Here is a 12,425-nt window from a genome sequence, read left to right as displayed (position 1 = left end):
GCTATTTTCTAATATTTACATCTTTTTATTATTTATAGCATTCATCTCAGCAGAGACAAATACACATGAACAATGTGCATGAAGGAGTGTCATGTTTTTCAGCGGGACTAGATATAAACTTCAGTAGCCAAACTCGACTCAGTTAGACACTCAGACAAATTTATTCCTGTTGGCCGCTGCCAGGTATGGTGGCACTTGGTATGACACTACCAGGGATTTCAGGTAATTGTACACTATAAACGTTTACACTATGGCACAATTAAATTTAAGAACAACAAAACATAGCTCTCAGTTGTCATCACGTCACTGAAGTGCCAAACAAAAGCTACGTGATGACAGCTGAAGCAGCTCCACCTGCCAAGGATGACCATGAGACGCGGTCCAAAGCTATGAAAATACTCGTAAGTAACTCCTTCAGTTGGTATTATTTCTGTCAAGGTCAAAAATTACTTTTCATCTTCATTACTGAGTGATTTTGGAATCTGTAGGAGATTTCTCTCTTTCTGTAGATTCCACAAATTTGACAATGATCAGTTTGTCAATCAATGCAAAATATTTTTGGCAACAATACTTCTTCAAGCAAATATGCAAAATATGCTGATAAAACAAGATAAAAACAAGACATTTAAAAACGTGGCCTTGGTCTTAAATTGATATGTTTTCACAGTTTTATTGCAAAATGTTGGTCTCTTAATTGAGAACATAAGCAGCAAATCAATTAGTAACACAATTTATTGTTTCACACTACAAAACAATAATTCTAAACACAACATGAAAGCAAAGTAGATTGAAATAATAACCAAGAAAAATGTATAATCCATGACTGTGAGTTAACATTAAAAACAAAGTTGGTTGTTGGTAATAAAAAAAAAGTCTTACTTATGTAAGTTTTTGGTCACAGTAGAAAAGAGCTCTTCTTTTTAACTGTCAGAATAAGGACCATTGAATGCATATCGAGTGTACATCTCCATCTACTGGTGGATTTAATTTACTGCAAAAGGAAAATATCTAAAATAACATTTAAAAAACATTTCTTTATTTCTTTATTTTTTTTTTACAAAACCTTCATTTAGATAAACCTACAATCTCAATAGTCTTTAATTGTGCAACAAGTCACGCCAACGAGGGAATGAATGACAGAAAATGTTACTGATCTCTTTTATTTACAGGAGTATTGTTAATATTTACATCAGTTATAGGCTTCATTATCTCAAAGGTCACAATTTGTTCTTAGGGTGGTTGGACTTTGTTTTATTCATTCATTATTCGTTATTTATTGGGAAAGAATGAAAGAAGACGAAATATAGAAAGGTGGAAGACATTTTTTTTTTTTTATTTTTGAAGGAGGAAATGGATAAAATAAATTTCTGCTTTACGCCCTAAAAAACTTTATTAAACTGATTTTGAGCAGTTTAACTGTGGTGCGTTTACGGCTTCAAACCTGCGCGTTATTTACGACGCCACAGCCCCATTCTCATTTATCTGGAATAAAAAATGTTACAACCATTAAACAAATTACTATTAAGAAATACTCAAACATCATTAGAGGTGGAAATGTAAAAAATATTTTTTATATAATAAATATTAGCGCCACATCTGGCCGTTTTTCTGCCGTTTTTCCCGAGGAGCCTTGAACGCAGCGCTTCCCATTGACCAGCATCACTTCCGGTCGATGAGGTCACCGTTTCCCGGGATCCGCCATTTCAGTCCGGGAGTTTCTTGTTGCACATTAGTTTTTGTGAATATTTTAGTCCCAATTTCAAACGCTTAAACCAGCAGAGAATTCGGGTTGGTGGTGCAGCCTTAACTCGGCCGACGTTATTTATCCGAAGTTTATAAAACTTTAGTTTTTTGTTGTTGTTGTTTTTTTTTTTTTTTTCTTCCCAACGGCAGCGTTAGCCAACTAAAGTTTTTTGTATGAGTTGCGGATAAGGAGAGGCGAAGGGGAAAGGCCTCAAGCCTCAGGACGGGACTTCACACAGAGCCATGGCCGGTAACTTTGACGCCGAAGACCGTACGAGCTGGTACTGGGGACGGCTGAGTCGCCAGGAGGCGGTTTCTCTTCTCCAGGGACAGAGGCACGGCGTGTTTCTGGTGAGGGACTCCATAACCAGCCCCGGTGACTACGTGCTGTCCGTGTCGGAGAACTCCAAAGTGTCCCATTATATAATCAACAGCGTCAGCAACAACCGGCAGTCTGGCTCAGGTAATGTCCAGTTGTGTCCATAAAATAAAAACAAACACAAACAAAACGCACATCGACTTCACAGCTAACTGATGCTTCAACGAGGATTTTCGTTTCAACTCTTGATAAGTTGGATTTAGCTCCGTTACGTCTCACTCTCTGACATCCGTTGTGAAATGTCCAATTTAAGCCGGATCGCTGTAAATCTGCAAATACTAATTCCTTCATCGGGCTTTTTTATAATATTTCTGTGTTATACGACTGCTAACTCAATGTCGGCTGAAGTGTTTTGCAGTTTCTTTTTCCAATTTGAGCAGAAATTAAACATTAAACACGAGCTTTGCACCGCTCGTCGCGGTTTATTTGGCTAACCGCTTAGCTTAGTGCATGACTAAAAAACGCTTATTTCTGAATTAAAGTATGTCTGGATTTTCTTTATTCATTTGTGGCAGCCAATCTCCTTGTATCAGATGTAAAAGTTGAACCCGATTTCTGTAGATTTACCGAGCTGTGTTGTAAAAACTGTGTATTTGCTAAGCAAAGTGGAGTGGATGGCGTTTTTAAATGGAGTCTGGCCAAAACTTAACCGCTCGGCTGGGTGGCTGTCAGCAACTAATCACGCTGAATTTATACAGCTCGTTTGTCTCCCCCCCCCCCCTCTCTGACTGAGGGCTGAGGCGGTGTTTTGTCCATGTTTAGGCAGCAGGACGGTAGACCTTCGGCCGGAGGTGGTGAGGTGGGTTGGGCTGCTGCTGGAGCTGGAGCTGCTGCACAGATTGAATGAACTGTGCAGGCTGGGCTGTCACAACTGGAGGATGACTGCTCAGATTGGTGTCTCAGGAATGTCTGTGATCCTGCCCTGTTGCACACACAACAGGTCTGCTGCCGTGCCTTTGCTGCTTATGCCTGTTGCACAATTCTTGTCCTTTCTGGCCTTCCTTTGCCTCCCTTTGATGGGCCGTTATGACGGGATGAAAAATGACTTTATGTAACGCTAGGCTGCATGAATGGGTAAGTAAGGGATCAGTTTGTGAGGACAGTACCCTCCTGAGATGGGTTTTCAGTGAGAATAAAGCCTGGGACCAAATTTTGGTCAAATCAAACAAAGATGTTGATCTTGTTGCGTTCTAGTGACATTTAAATACCTTTCGGCAAAGGCAATGAGTGCAACAGCCTTTCTCTGATTAGTTAAACCAGGATACACGTCTATCAATGGACTAACAGTGTTTTGTTGTAGATTTTGAATGCATTGCCTTATCATGTAGGATGGTTTTATCATTGTTAATTATAGTGAAATGCTGAAACAATACTACCCCTGTTTGGGTATGTCATTGGGATCCTCGTCGTCCCACTGCTGCATGAATATTGCAGATCCTTTGGTTCAGTTACTGTCGTGAGCTCGTCATGTTTTCTAAGAAAGTGAAATCATTTAAAAAGTAGGTTGTATGACAATGTATGAGAGATTAAACAGACATGATTCTGTTACCTTTTTAGTAGCAGAATTTTGAACACTAATTTCTTAATGAGTCAATGTGTAAATAGAGCAGGTCATTGTCTGCAGAATTAGTGTGTTATGACGTTTCTATTCCACCTCATGCTCACTTCACTGTTGCCCCACACCTAAACCAAACTGAGCATTTCCATTCAGTGAGAAAGAATTGTACATTTTCAATCTCCTGCTTCTCCACAGTCATTGGCAGACAATATCCAAAGAATCTCTGGGCAGTGTTCATGTGAGAAAACAGCTTGATAAAATGTTAAAATCTGCGATTTAGTTTTTTGGTACAATGTCCACGTGAGCCGGTCAGTGCTGCCAGTAAGCATTGGCCTTCTTGCTCGGTTCACAGGTCGTATTTTGTTGAGTTTGTTTTTTCTTTAAAATTTTATCTTAAACAAGCTCACAAGATCTCCCTCTCTCTGCCAGGTTTGGCTCCTACTCGGTTTCGCATCGGGGATCAGGAGTTTGATGCGTTGGCAACACTGCTGGAGTTTTATAAGATCCACTACCTGGACACAACTACACTTATAGAGCCTGTGAGCAAAGCCAAGCACACAGGTTTCATCAGCTCCTCTGTTGGTGTCCCACAGCAGCCTGAGGAGGCTGAGTTTGTCCGGGCGCTGTTTGACTTCCCTGGCAATGATGAGGAGGACCTGCCCTTCCGAAAAGGTGACATTCTTCGTGTGCTGGAGAAACCTGAAGAGCAGTGGTGGAATGCTGCGAACCAGGAGGGCCGTGCCGGGATGATCCCCGTGCCCTATGTGGAGAAGTACCGGCCAGCCTCGCCCACTGCTGCCGGCCTGGGTCCCCCCGCTGTGGGGACTGGACAGGGGGGGCAAATTGGAGGGGTAGTAGGAAGCACAGACGGAACAGGGCCCACGCCGGCCAACCCCCTAGGTGACCCAGGCCAGTATGCTCAGCCAGTAGTCAACACTCAGCTGCCCAACCTACAGAATGGGCCTGTCTATGCCCGAGCCATTCAGAAGAGGGTGCCCAATGCCTACGACAAGACGGCGCTTGCTCTGGAGGTAGCAATGTCACCCACCATTCATTTTCTCCAAGGCTGTCCTTCTATTCACTGTTCTCCTCCTTTTATTTATTTATTTATTTATTTTGTGGGTCTAAGCTGAAGCAGCCTAGATTGTCCTGATTGTTAATGGCTTACTCATGCATGTGAGCATACACACAAAGTATCTTTACAAATGCAGGCTGACAGCGCACATGAAGACACGCACAGTGGGGTGGCTTCATAGAGAAAGGCAGACACAGATCCTTTATAATGGCTCTTCTTTATGTACACATCATGGCCCATTTGATTAATGTGAAAGCTACATTCATTGCTACTGGTGAAACAAGGCACAGTAGGATTAGTGGTTTTCTTGGAGCGTATAAATAAACAGTTTTCTCAGATTAATAAATATGTAAACATTAGATCATGTAAGAAGTTACTGCTGGGCAGGATTTTGTTTTGGGAGTCTAGCTAAAGTAGCTCGCACTTTTTAATCACATGCGCCTGTTTTAATTTTAAAAAATTAATGAATTGGTTGCTCATTAAAATAATTTTTTTAGACTTTCTTTTGAATAGCTTGTTGACGATTTAACTGATTTTACTCTACTTCAATTGTAGCTAGCTAGTCGTTATACAGGACACTGGGTGATTATTAGATCGCATTGGTGGTGACGGTGTATCTCCTGAACCAACAACAGAGCATGTTTAAACTGCAGTATGTTTTTTTTTTTTTCCCCCCACACCTAGTCTACCCTTGGACTCGAGCTGGTTTGGCACCAACTTTTCAGCAGATCCACCCTTTAAATTCCAATGCTGTCAGTTGTTGAGGCACACGGTGCTCTCTGTTTAGACCCGTTTATTTGAATCTTCTCAAAAACACAGATGGCGCCCTTTTGTTTGATTTAACAAGAGTGTCAGACGGTGTGTATGCGTGCCGCTATGTGAGATGGAGCAGACTAGATGACAGTGCACTGAGTGTTTATGAACCTCTGCTGTTAAAATGGGTCACAGTATATTTGTGAGGTCTGCTCTAATGTAGACTGCAGTTTAGCATCACAATGTTGCCGCTGTCGATAATAACCAGCAATTAATCAGTAATTTACACCTGGAAGCATTATTGTGAAATTAAACCCTTCTTTAAGTGTATTGTGTGTCTTGCAGTTCATAACCTTGAATTGCTCAACACTTTACGTTTCAGTCACTGTAAGTAGTTTCTTATGCAATTAACATTTATGCCAGATTACACCAGGCAGACGAGCAACCCATGTAAATAACACGTAAAATGTAAGATCATGTCTGCGTATTTGAGCTGCCGTGGCCTTCAGTTGTCTGAATGATTGAATTTATCTAAGATCTATTCGGGATTTCAAATAAATTCGTTGTTTGCCCTTTTATTTGCAGTTTGCTCCTGGTTGGAGGAAACAGTTGTCAGATGGCAGCTTTGTAGGTAGGCCAGGGAATGCGGTGGGTTTTAACACAGCAAGCTGTTCAGATATATTCATGAAAAGTAGCGACAGAAATATGATGATGCAGCTCTACATATTCTTTTTAAGTTGACTTGACGAAGTAATAATGCCTGAATCAGCATGTTTCCAAGCTATCTGATTAATTACAACCAGAGCAAATAGCCTCCCCTCCCAAACAGAAGCTGCTTATCATGAGCACAATGTCAGGCTGAAGGAATTGCGTGAAACAAATGGCAACTGTACAACTGGCAGAGGTTTAATGGCATCATGAACCAGACTGAATGCCTGCCAGGCTCAAAGACTCACGACTGACTCACTTTGAGCTTATTGTATTTGATATAATAAGAATGTATATTGTGTTATCTTGTGTTCCAATGTTAAAAATGAAGGTGAGTCAGTCAATTCTCTGTCAGTACTTCCCCTTCTGCCTGATAGAATTGCCATCTGGCATTGAGATTGTACTGATATGTTCGGCTTGCATGAACTGATTCTGCCTGTCACTGCACAATAGAGAGAGAGAGAGAAAGTGTCTTACTGTCATTTACATCCCTCCATTTAGCCCCTGTCTCATCTCTTTTTTTTTTTTCCTCCATCATTTGACAGGTGGGAGACATGGTTAAAGTGACCAAGATTAACGTGAACGGCCAGTGGGAGGGCGAGTGCAAGGGCAAACGAGGCCATTTTCCCTTCACCCATGTTCGCCTGTTGGAACAACACCAACCTGACGACGAGAGCTGAGAAACACATGCACTCCCATCACCTGAGCACGTCCCTTCTCTTTTGGCCACCTCCTCATGCTCAGAAAGAAAGAAAAATATTTATACAAGCACACCGCATCTGAACCTATGAGCTAAACCGATCAAGCACTCCTGACCCTGCCAGCGCAAGGCATGTTGGGTGATCTCGCCTAATGTCATTTTGATGGACGTCGGTCATACAAAGAGTTTACACTAAGGTCAGACTGATATCGGTTTGCCTATTAGCCTTAGTTAGGATTACTCATAACTAGTGTTGCCTTCCTCTTCGACCAAAACCTGCAATTAAATATTTCCATCAGGTAGACAGTGAAATATAGTTGTTTATTATTTATTGGTGTCAAACTTTAATCGAGCACAGTCGTGTGTTGTCTTATCCGGAGTCACCAGGATGATCAGTCATCTGTTTCATCTGTCGTGCATCCAGCATAGAGAGAGGTGTGTTCAGTCTGGTTTAACTCCACCACTCGAAACAGAGACAAACAGTAATTTAGTTAAGTCAAAAGAGAGAACAGCAAGTCAACAACTTCCAATGAGTTTTATTTACATTTTGTGAAATGTTTAGCATAGGACTAAGACAGTGTTTGGTTTTGGTGTCGGGGTCAGTTGATCAACTGCTTTTGGCTGGTGTCTGTCAATTTGGGGGGGCCAAAAACACCCCTGGACCAAAACCACCTGAAAACATGCAGTGTGCTTTGTGTATGGGGCGACTGCAGGAGGGACCAAATTCAGCATTTTGAGGTATTGAATATGATTTCATTAATTCTAAACTACTATAAAATCCATCTGAATGGGAACTGTTGGATCTCCAATGATCCATATAATTACTCATCTAATCTGTTGACTGGTAGGAAGTGTGCATGCCGGCTTGTGAATACAAGGGCCTTCCCTGATTGGTCTCTCAAGTAATAAGAATTCATTTGAAGGTGTATTGTGCATCTGTCCTGCTCCGTGCAGTTTAGTTCTCATTAAAAATTGAGCAACGTGAAACGACCACCCATGACGTTCCAGCACAAGATGATTCTTTATCTTCTTGTTTTTACCTGTTGGGCGTTGTTTATAAGGCTCTGTGGCATTAACTCATGGCTCCTATAAGCATTTATTTCTTGATGAACTGTTTGTCATTATAACACAAGACTCAGTAAGGAGCTGCAGACTGAGTCACGAAAACTGTCCAGTCAGTGAGTCAGCTGTTGGTTCATACTGTGTAACGTTTACAGCTTTTTGCTTGGAAACAGAAGGATTAAGAACTACAAGGCAATAATGTTTTATTTTTTTTTTTTTTTCTTTGCTCTGAACAAAACTAAAGGTGTTAAAATGACTTTCAGACAAGTTAAAAATCAAAAACAGACATTCAAAGAGTTTGAATCTACACTCCGATTCAGGTCACAATGGGCAGTGTCAGGCGCTGATAACCGATATCAGTCGAACCCTAGTCCACACACCTCCAGCCCAGTATTGAAATTTGCACTGCGCATTCATAGCAGAGTCAGCCTACTCTTCCTTTCCTGCCGTATCTGCCTATCCTCCCACCCACTGTATCCCATTCATACACAGAAGGGAAAAAAATCAATTGCACACAGGAGATGAAACACTCAGCTTCTCTCTAAGAATCATGAACTAGTGAGTTTTTGTAGTGCTAGACTGTGAACCTCAGAACAAAATGAGCAAAAAAACAGACTTCGTCTCATGGAGAAAAATGGCAAAGACCACTTTACCAACTCATTTCATAATATCCACACTACAGAGTTGTTTTTTTTATTTATTTTTTTTATTTTTTTTTTACTGAAAGTGGAAAATATGATAGAATTCACTATACACACTCACACCTTCCATTGCTAGATACTGTAAACCTGTTTTATTTTCCCTTACATTTGATAGTTTTATTCTTTGTTGCCATAGACTATGCGTCTGTAATTTTTGGTTCCTGTTTTAAAAAACACTATTCAGTTCCAATGTGGATGGCTTCAAATGTAGCAGTCTGAAAGAATCACCTTGTCACTGAGGAGAGGCGAATCCCCCAAGGCAGTTTTTTTTTTTAATTTTGTTTTTATGTAAGACGAGAAAGGTTGGGGGATTTTTTTTGTCTTCCTTCTTTTTATGACATTATCAGTTGCAAATGTTTTAAAGAAACAGAAAATCCACCCTAGCACTGCTGCGTTTGAATTTTTTTTATATACTTGTTAAACAGAATGTCACGTTGTCATTTCTTGTGCCACCAAGGAGTTGTGATTGACACTTGCCGATTTATTGTTTCTCATCAGCTTTTGTCCACATTGAAAAATGCAGGCTACGCACAAAGCTCCTTCTGAAAACACACACTGGCCAGAGCAATGTCATTATGGAAATAAACCATGAAAGAGTCTGTTTCTCAACTCAATGTCCTTTTCCAGCATCCTATTTTTGACAAATGTGCTGTCGTTGGTTGTCCTCTTTACTGTTATCGTCTCTGTAAGCTATTGAACACCAATACGGTGGCTTGAAAAAGGTTTTAATATGTGGTAAATGGCTATGACTGCTGAAATGCTGTTACCGGTGACAATAACACTGTTTTTGAGAGAAAATGTATCGGTATAGTCCTATTATTCACATGTTTAAGGAGACTAAAATTGGGTTGCACTTTAGTCTCCCAAAGTCAGAAACGGCTAATATTTTCCATTAAATCCGAATGCAGTGAATGTTTATTTTATGCTGGCAATACTAAACTATAGTAGAGACATGATGAGTGGCAAACCCCAGTTACATGTCGATGCTGTTTTGTTTTGTTTTGTTTGTTTTTTGCCGGTCACTGGAGAGGATCTACTGAGATAACTCATCTCTCATGGGTTGGAAGAGTTGAATAGGAAATGACTCGAAGCCTGTTTTGTTTTTGATAGGTTACAAAAGGAATAACTTGGAGCGCTCACAAAAATATATTTTATATTGTTCTCCAAAAACACAAAAGTCCTGGGGTCAGATGCATAAACGATGTCCACACAGACAAACCAAGTATCATTTCACACATTCGTTATAAGCTACATACAGTGAGATGGCCTATATCTCATTAAAACAGCATGTGCATGGTATTCCTAAGGAGATGAGTGTAATATGGTAAAGCAGAAAATCTAAAAAATAAACATAGGCCTAAACACCTGCTGTGCCGATATTATAGATGCAGTCACAGGACCGTTACCCTGACTGTTGGTGGAGAGCTTTGCCACTGATCTTGTCCTTTCAGTGCCACACCTTAAATTTTGTAGTGCAGTTAGAGGTGTTGCACTTATGTCCATTCACAGCTGATAGCTGAAATCAGGTTTTTTTTTTTTTTTAATGATTATTTTTTTTAATAATGCTGCATATCCATTTTTCTGCTTTTATAAGAACAAGTCAGTCTTAATCCAACACAGCGTTTAAAGCATCTGATCCAAGATGTCCTAAAATATAGTCCTGAGTTTACAATGTTTTTATAAATTGTGAAACGTTTTCTTAATTAGTTTTGTTTTTGAGGCATAATTTTAAGGATTTTTTTTTTTAATGCTACATTATTGCCATATTTTTATATATTTTTTTTACCGTATGTTTATTGAGACCTTTGAGACACAGCTGTGGCTCTTCTGCAGCCCCATATATTTGAATAAACAGCTGCTATAGTTCAAATTCTCATATTGCATGTTTCTCTAAGATAGAATGTGAGCTCAGCAAAATATTTGAATTGATCAACATTATGAGATAGTATGCTGATAATGGACATGTATGTGTTACAATATTTTTAACTACTAGCACAGAGAAGCTGTGTGGAGCTTATCTGGGTATATAGGCGACACTACATGACTGGTAGTGACAACAGTGAAATAAAGTGTACTGCTGAAAATATGGTGGGGTGCGGGGGGGCAAGATTTTTTTTTTTTTTTAAATCTAAATTGTGGTGTGGACTATCCAGAAACCCAAAGAAGCATCACAGAGGTAAAAACAAAATGCTTTAAGCCATCTAATGCATGATTCTAAATTGTAAGTTAAAATAATCTGAATTCAAAATGCAACATGCCAGAAATTTACATCAGTAGGATATAAAGTTGATGTCACATTTCCCACACTATTTATTTGAAAGGAAAGAAGTGGTTGTGTTTCACTGATCGGTTTGTCCTTTTTTTTTCTGTACCCCTCAATTTTTGTCAATCTTTTTTTTTTTTTTTTCTACTTGTTGTAATACCTTTATCTAAATAGTTAATTGGGTGTTGCATTGAACTCTCACTAACTTTTGCCTTTGAGGGAAAACTCTTTTTATAGTCATGACGTTATTGTAACTACCAAAGTTAAATGTTTTTCTTTAATGAGATACCACTGTTGATTCTACAATATGCACCTTATCTCCTTCACAGCTCAAGACTCAACATGCCAAATAATATTTTTGGGGGTTATAATCAAATATTTTTGCATTTGTGCCACTTCATCTAATTTTGAAGAGGATTGCAAGATGCAAAATAGGATTTTTTTTTTTTTCTTGAGATTGTACAATATGTCAAGGTGTTATGAAAATGTACTATTTGAAGTAAATTTTTGCCTTTTTATTTTCTGTAGTATTGTGTTAATATACCTAGTCAATAAAAATATACCAAATTGTAAGTTTTGGTTCTACATTACTGACGCCACAAGTTTTATTCAATTTCATCATATTTTGTGGAGGTTTTCAATGCTGGATTGGGTCACAGTTTGCCACTTACCTGTCCAGATGTTTGCTCATACATGGGATCCAAACTTTTCCCATTAAATTTGAATTCAGAATCAGAAATACTTTATTAATCCCTGCAGGGAAGTCATGATCAGTAATCAATGTCACTCGGGTTCATCATATACTGTCTAATCTATCTAGCAATATAATAATAATAATATAAAAATGTTCTGACTGATTAGGCTGCATTTGTTAAGAAATACTTATAAATGTTACCTATTATTATTATCATCATCATCATCATTTTTATTATTATTACTATATCTTTCCCCATTGTCGACCACGTCCCTACCAGTTTTCAAATTTCAAATTTATTTATTCGCTGTCTTTACACTTCTGGTTACATATCACTGCATTTGTTGCCTGTGACATGCGCAAATGACAATAAAGTTGAATCCAATGTTTACAATTTAATACACTTTATTCTGAAACGAGGAGCTTGTTGAAAGACATTTTCAACATTTTAATTTTAATTCCACTGAAAACGTGGAAACATTTGAAATCATTGTTCAGGACAAAATGATAGTTGACACAAAATAAAATTGATATTTAGGATTTAATATCTTTATGATGAAGCTGTGGGTGGGGTAAAGCTCCATAAGATTTTTTTTAAAGAATAATAAGAAAAAGAATAAGCTTGTTTAGTTTAGTTCATGTTTAGTGTTTCTAAAGATGACTCTCACTCACTGAGATGTTGTGTCTATTTCGATTTGTTCTTATTTTTCGGTGTTTGAACTGAACTAAGTTTTGCGGGTCGATCCGGGACATGCTGTTTATTTATTTATTTAATTTTGGGGGGTGGGG

At 39.0% G+C, this 12,425-nt stretch overlaps 1 protein-coding gene across 3 annotated transcripts; it reads left to right on the top strand.

The window, feature by feature from the left end:
- The first annotated feature begins 1,879 nt into the window (after window positions 1-1,879).
- Window positions 1,880-11,509, top strand: LOC115053796 (adapter molecule crk-like). Of its 3 annotated transcripts, XM_029518585.1 has the most exons (4): window positions 1,880-2,211; window positions 4,091-4,487; window positions 4,536-4,711; window positions 6,762-11,509. In XM_029518585.1, exons 1-4 carry the CDS (start codon window positions 1,987-1,989, stop codon window positions 6,894-6,896), a joined length of 933 nt encoding a protein of 310 aa, XP_029374445.1. In that variant the 5' UTR covers window positions 1,880-1,986; the 3' UTR covers window positions 6,897-11,509. The 3 variants fall into 3 exon arrangements, with proteins under 3 accessions (XP_029374445.1, XP_029374444.1, XP_029374443.1); XM_029518584.1 differs by having other exon boundaries at window positions 1,880-2,176; window positions 4,110-4,711; XM_029518583.1 differs by having other exon boundaries at window positions 1,880-2,206; window positions 4,110-4,711.
- Window positions 11,510-12,425: the final 916 nt, after the last annotated feature.

The sequence above is a fragment of the Echeneis naucrates genome, chromosome 14, assembly GCF_900963305.1.
Source record: "Echeneis naucrates chromosome 14, fEcheNa1.1, whole genome shotgun sequence".
NCBI classification, from domain to species: domain Eukaryota; kingdom Metazoa; phylum Chordata; class Actinopteri; order Carangiformes; family Echeneidae; genus Echeneis; species Echeneis naucrates.
Note: the sequence above shows the minus strand (reverse complement) of the source record. Positions and strands in the feature narration are given on the sequence as shown.

Bases quoted from the DNA above. Each gene is read 5' to 3' on its own strand.
- LOC115053796 (XM_029518583.1), top strand. From the start codon at position 1,987: ATGGCCGGTAACTTTGACGCCGAAGACCGTACGAGCTGGTACTGGGGA. The intron at 2,207-4,109 runs GTAATGTCCAGT...TCTCTCTGCCAG, and splicing joins CAACCGGCAGTCTGGCTCAG to GTTTGGCTCCTACTCGGTTT. The intron at 4,712-6,761 runs GTAGCAATGTCA...ATCATTTGACAG, and splicing joins AGACGGCGCTTGCTCTGGAG to GTGGGAGACATGGTTAAAGT.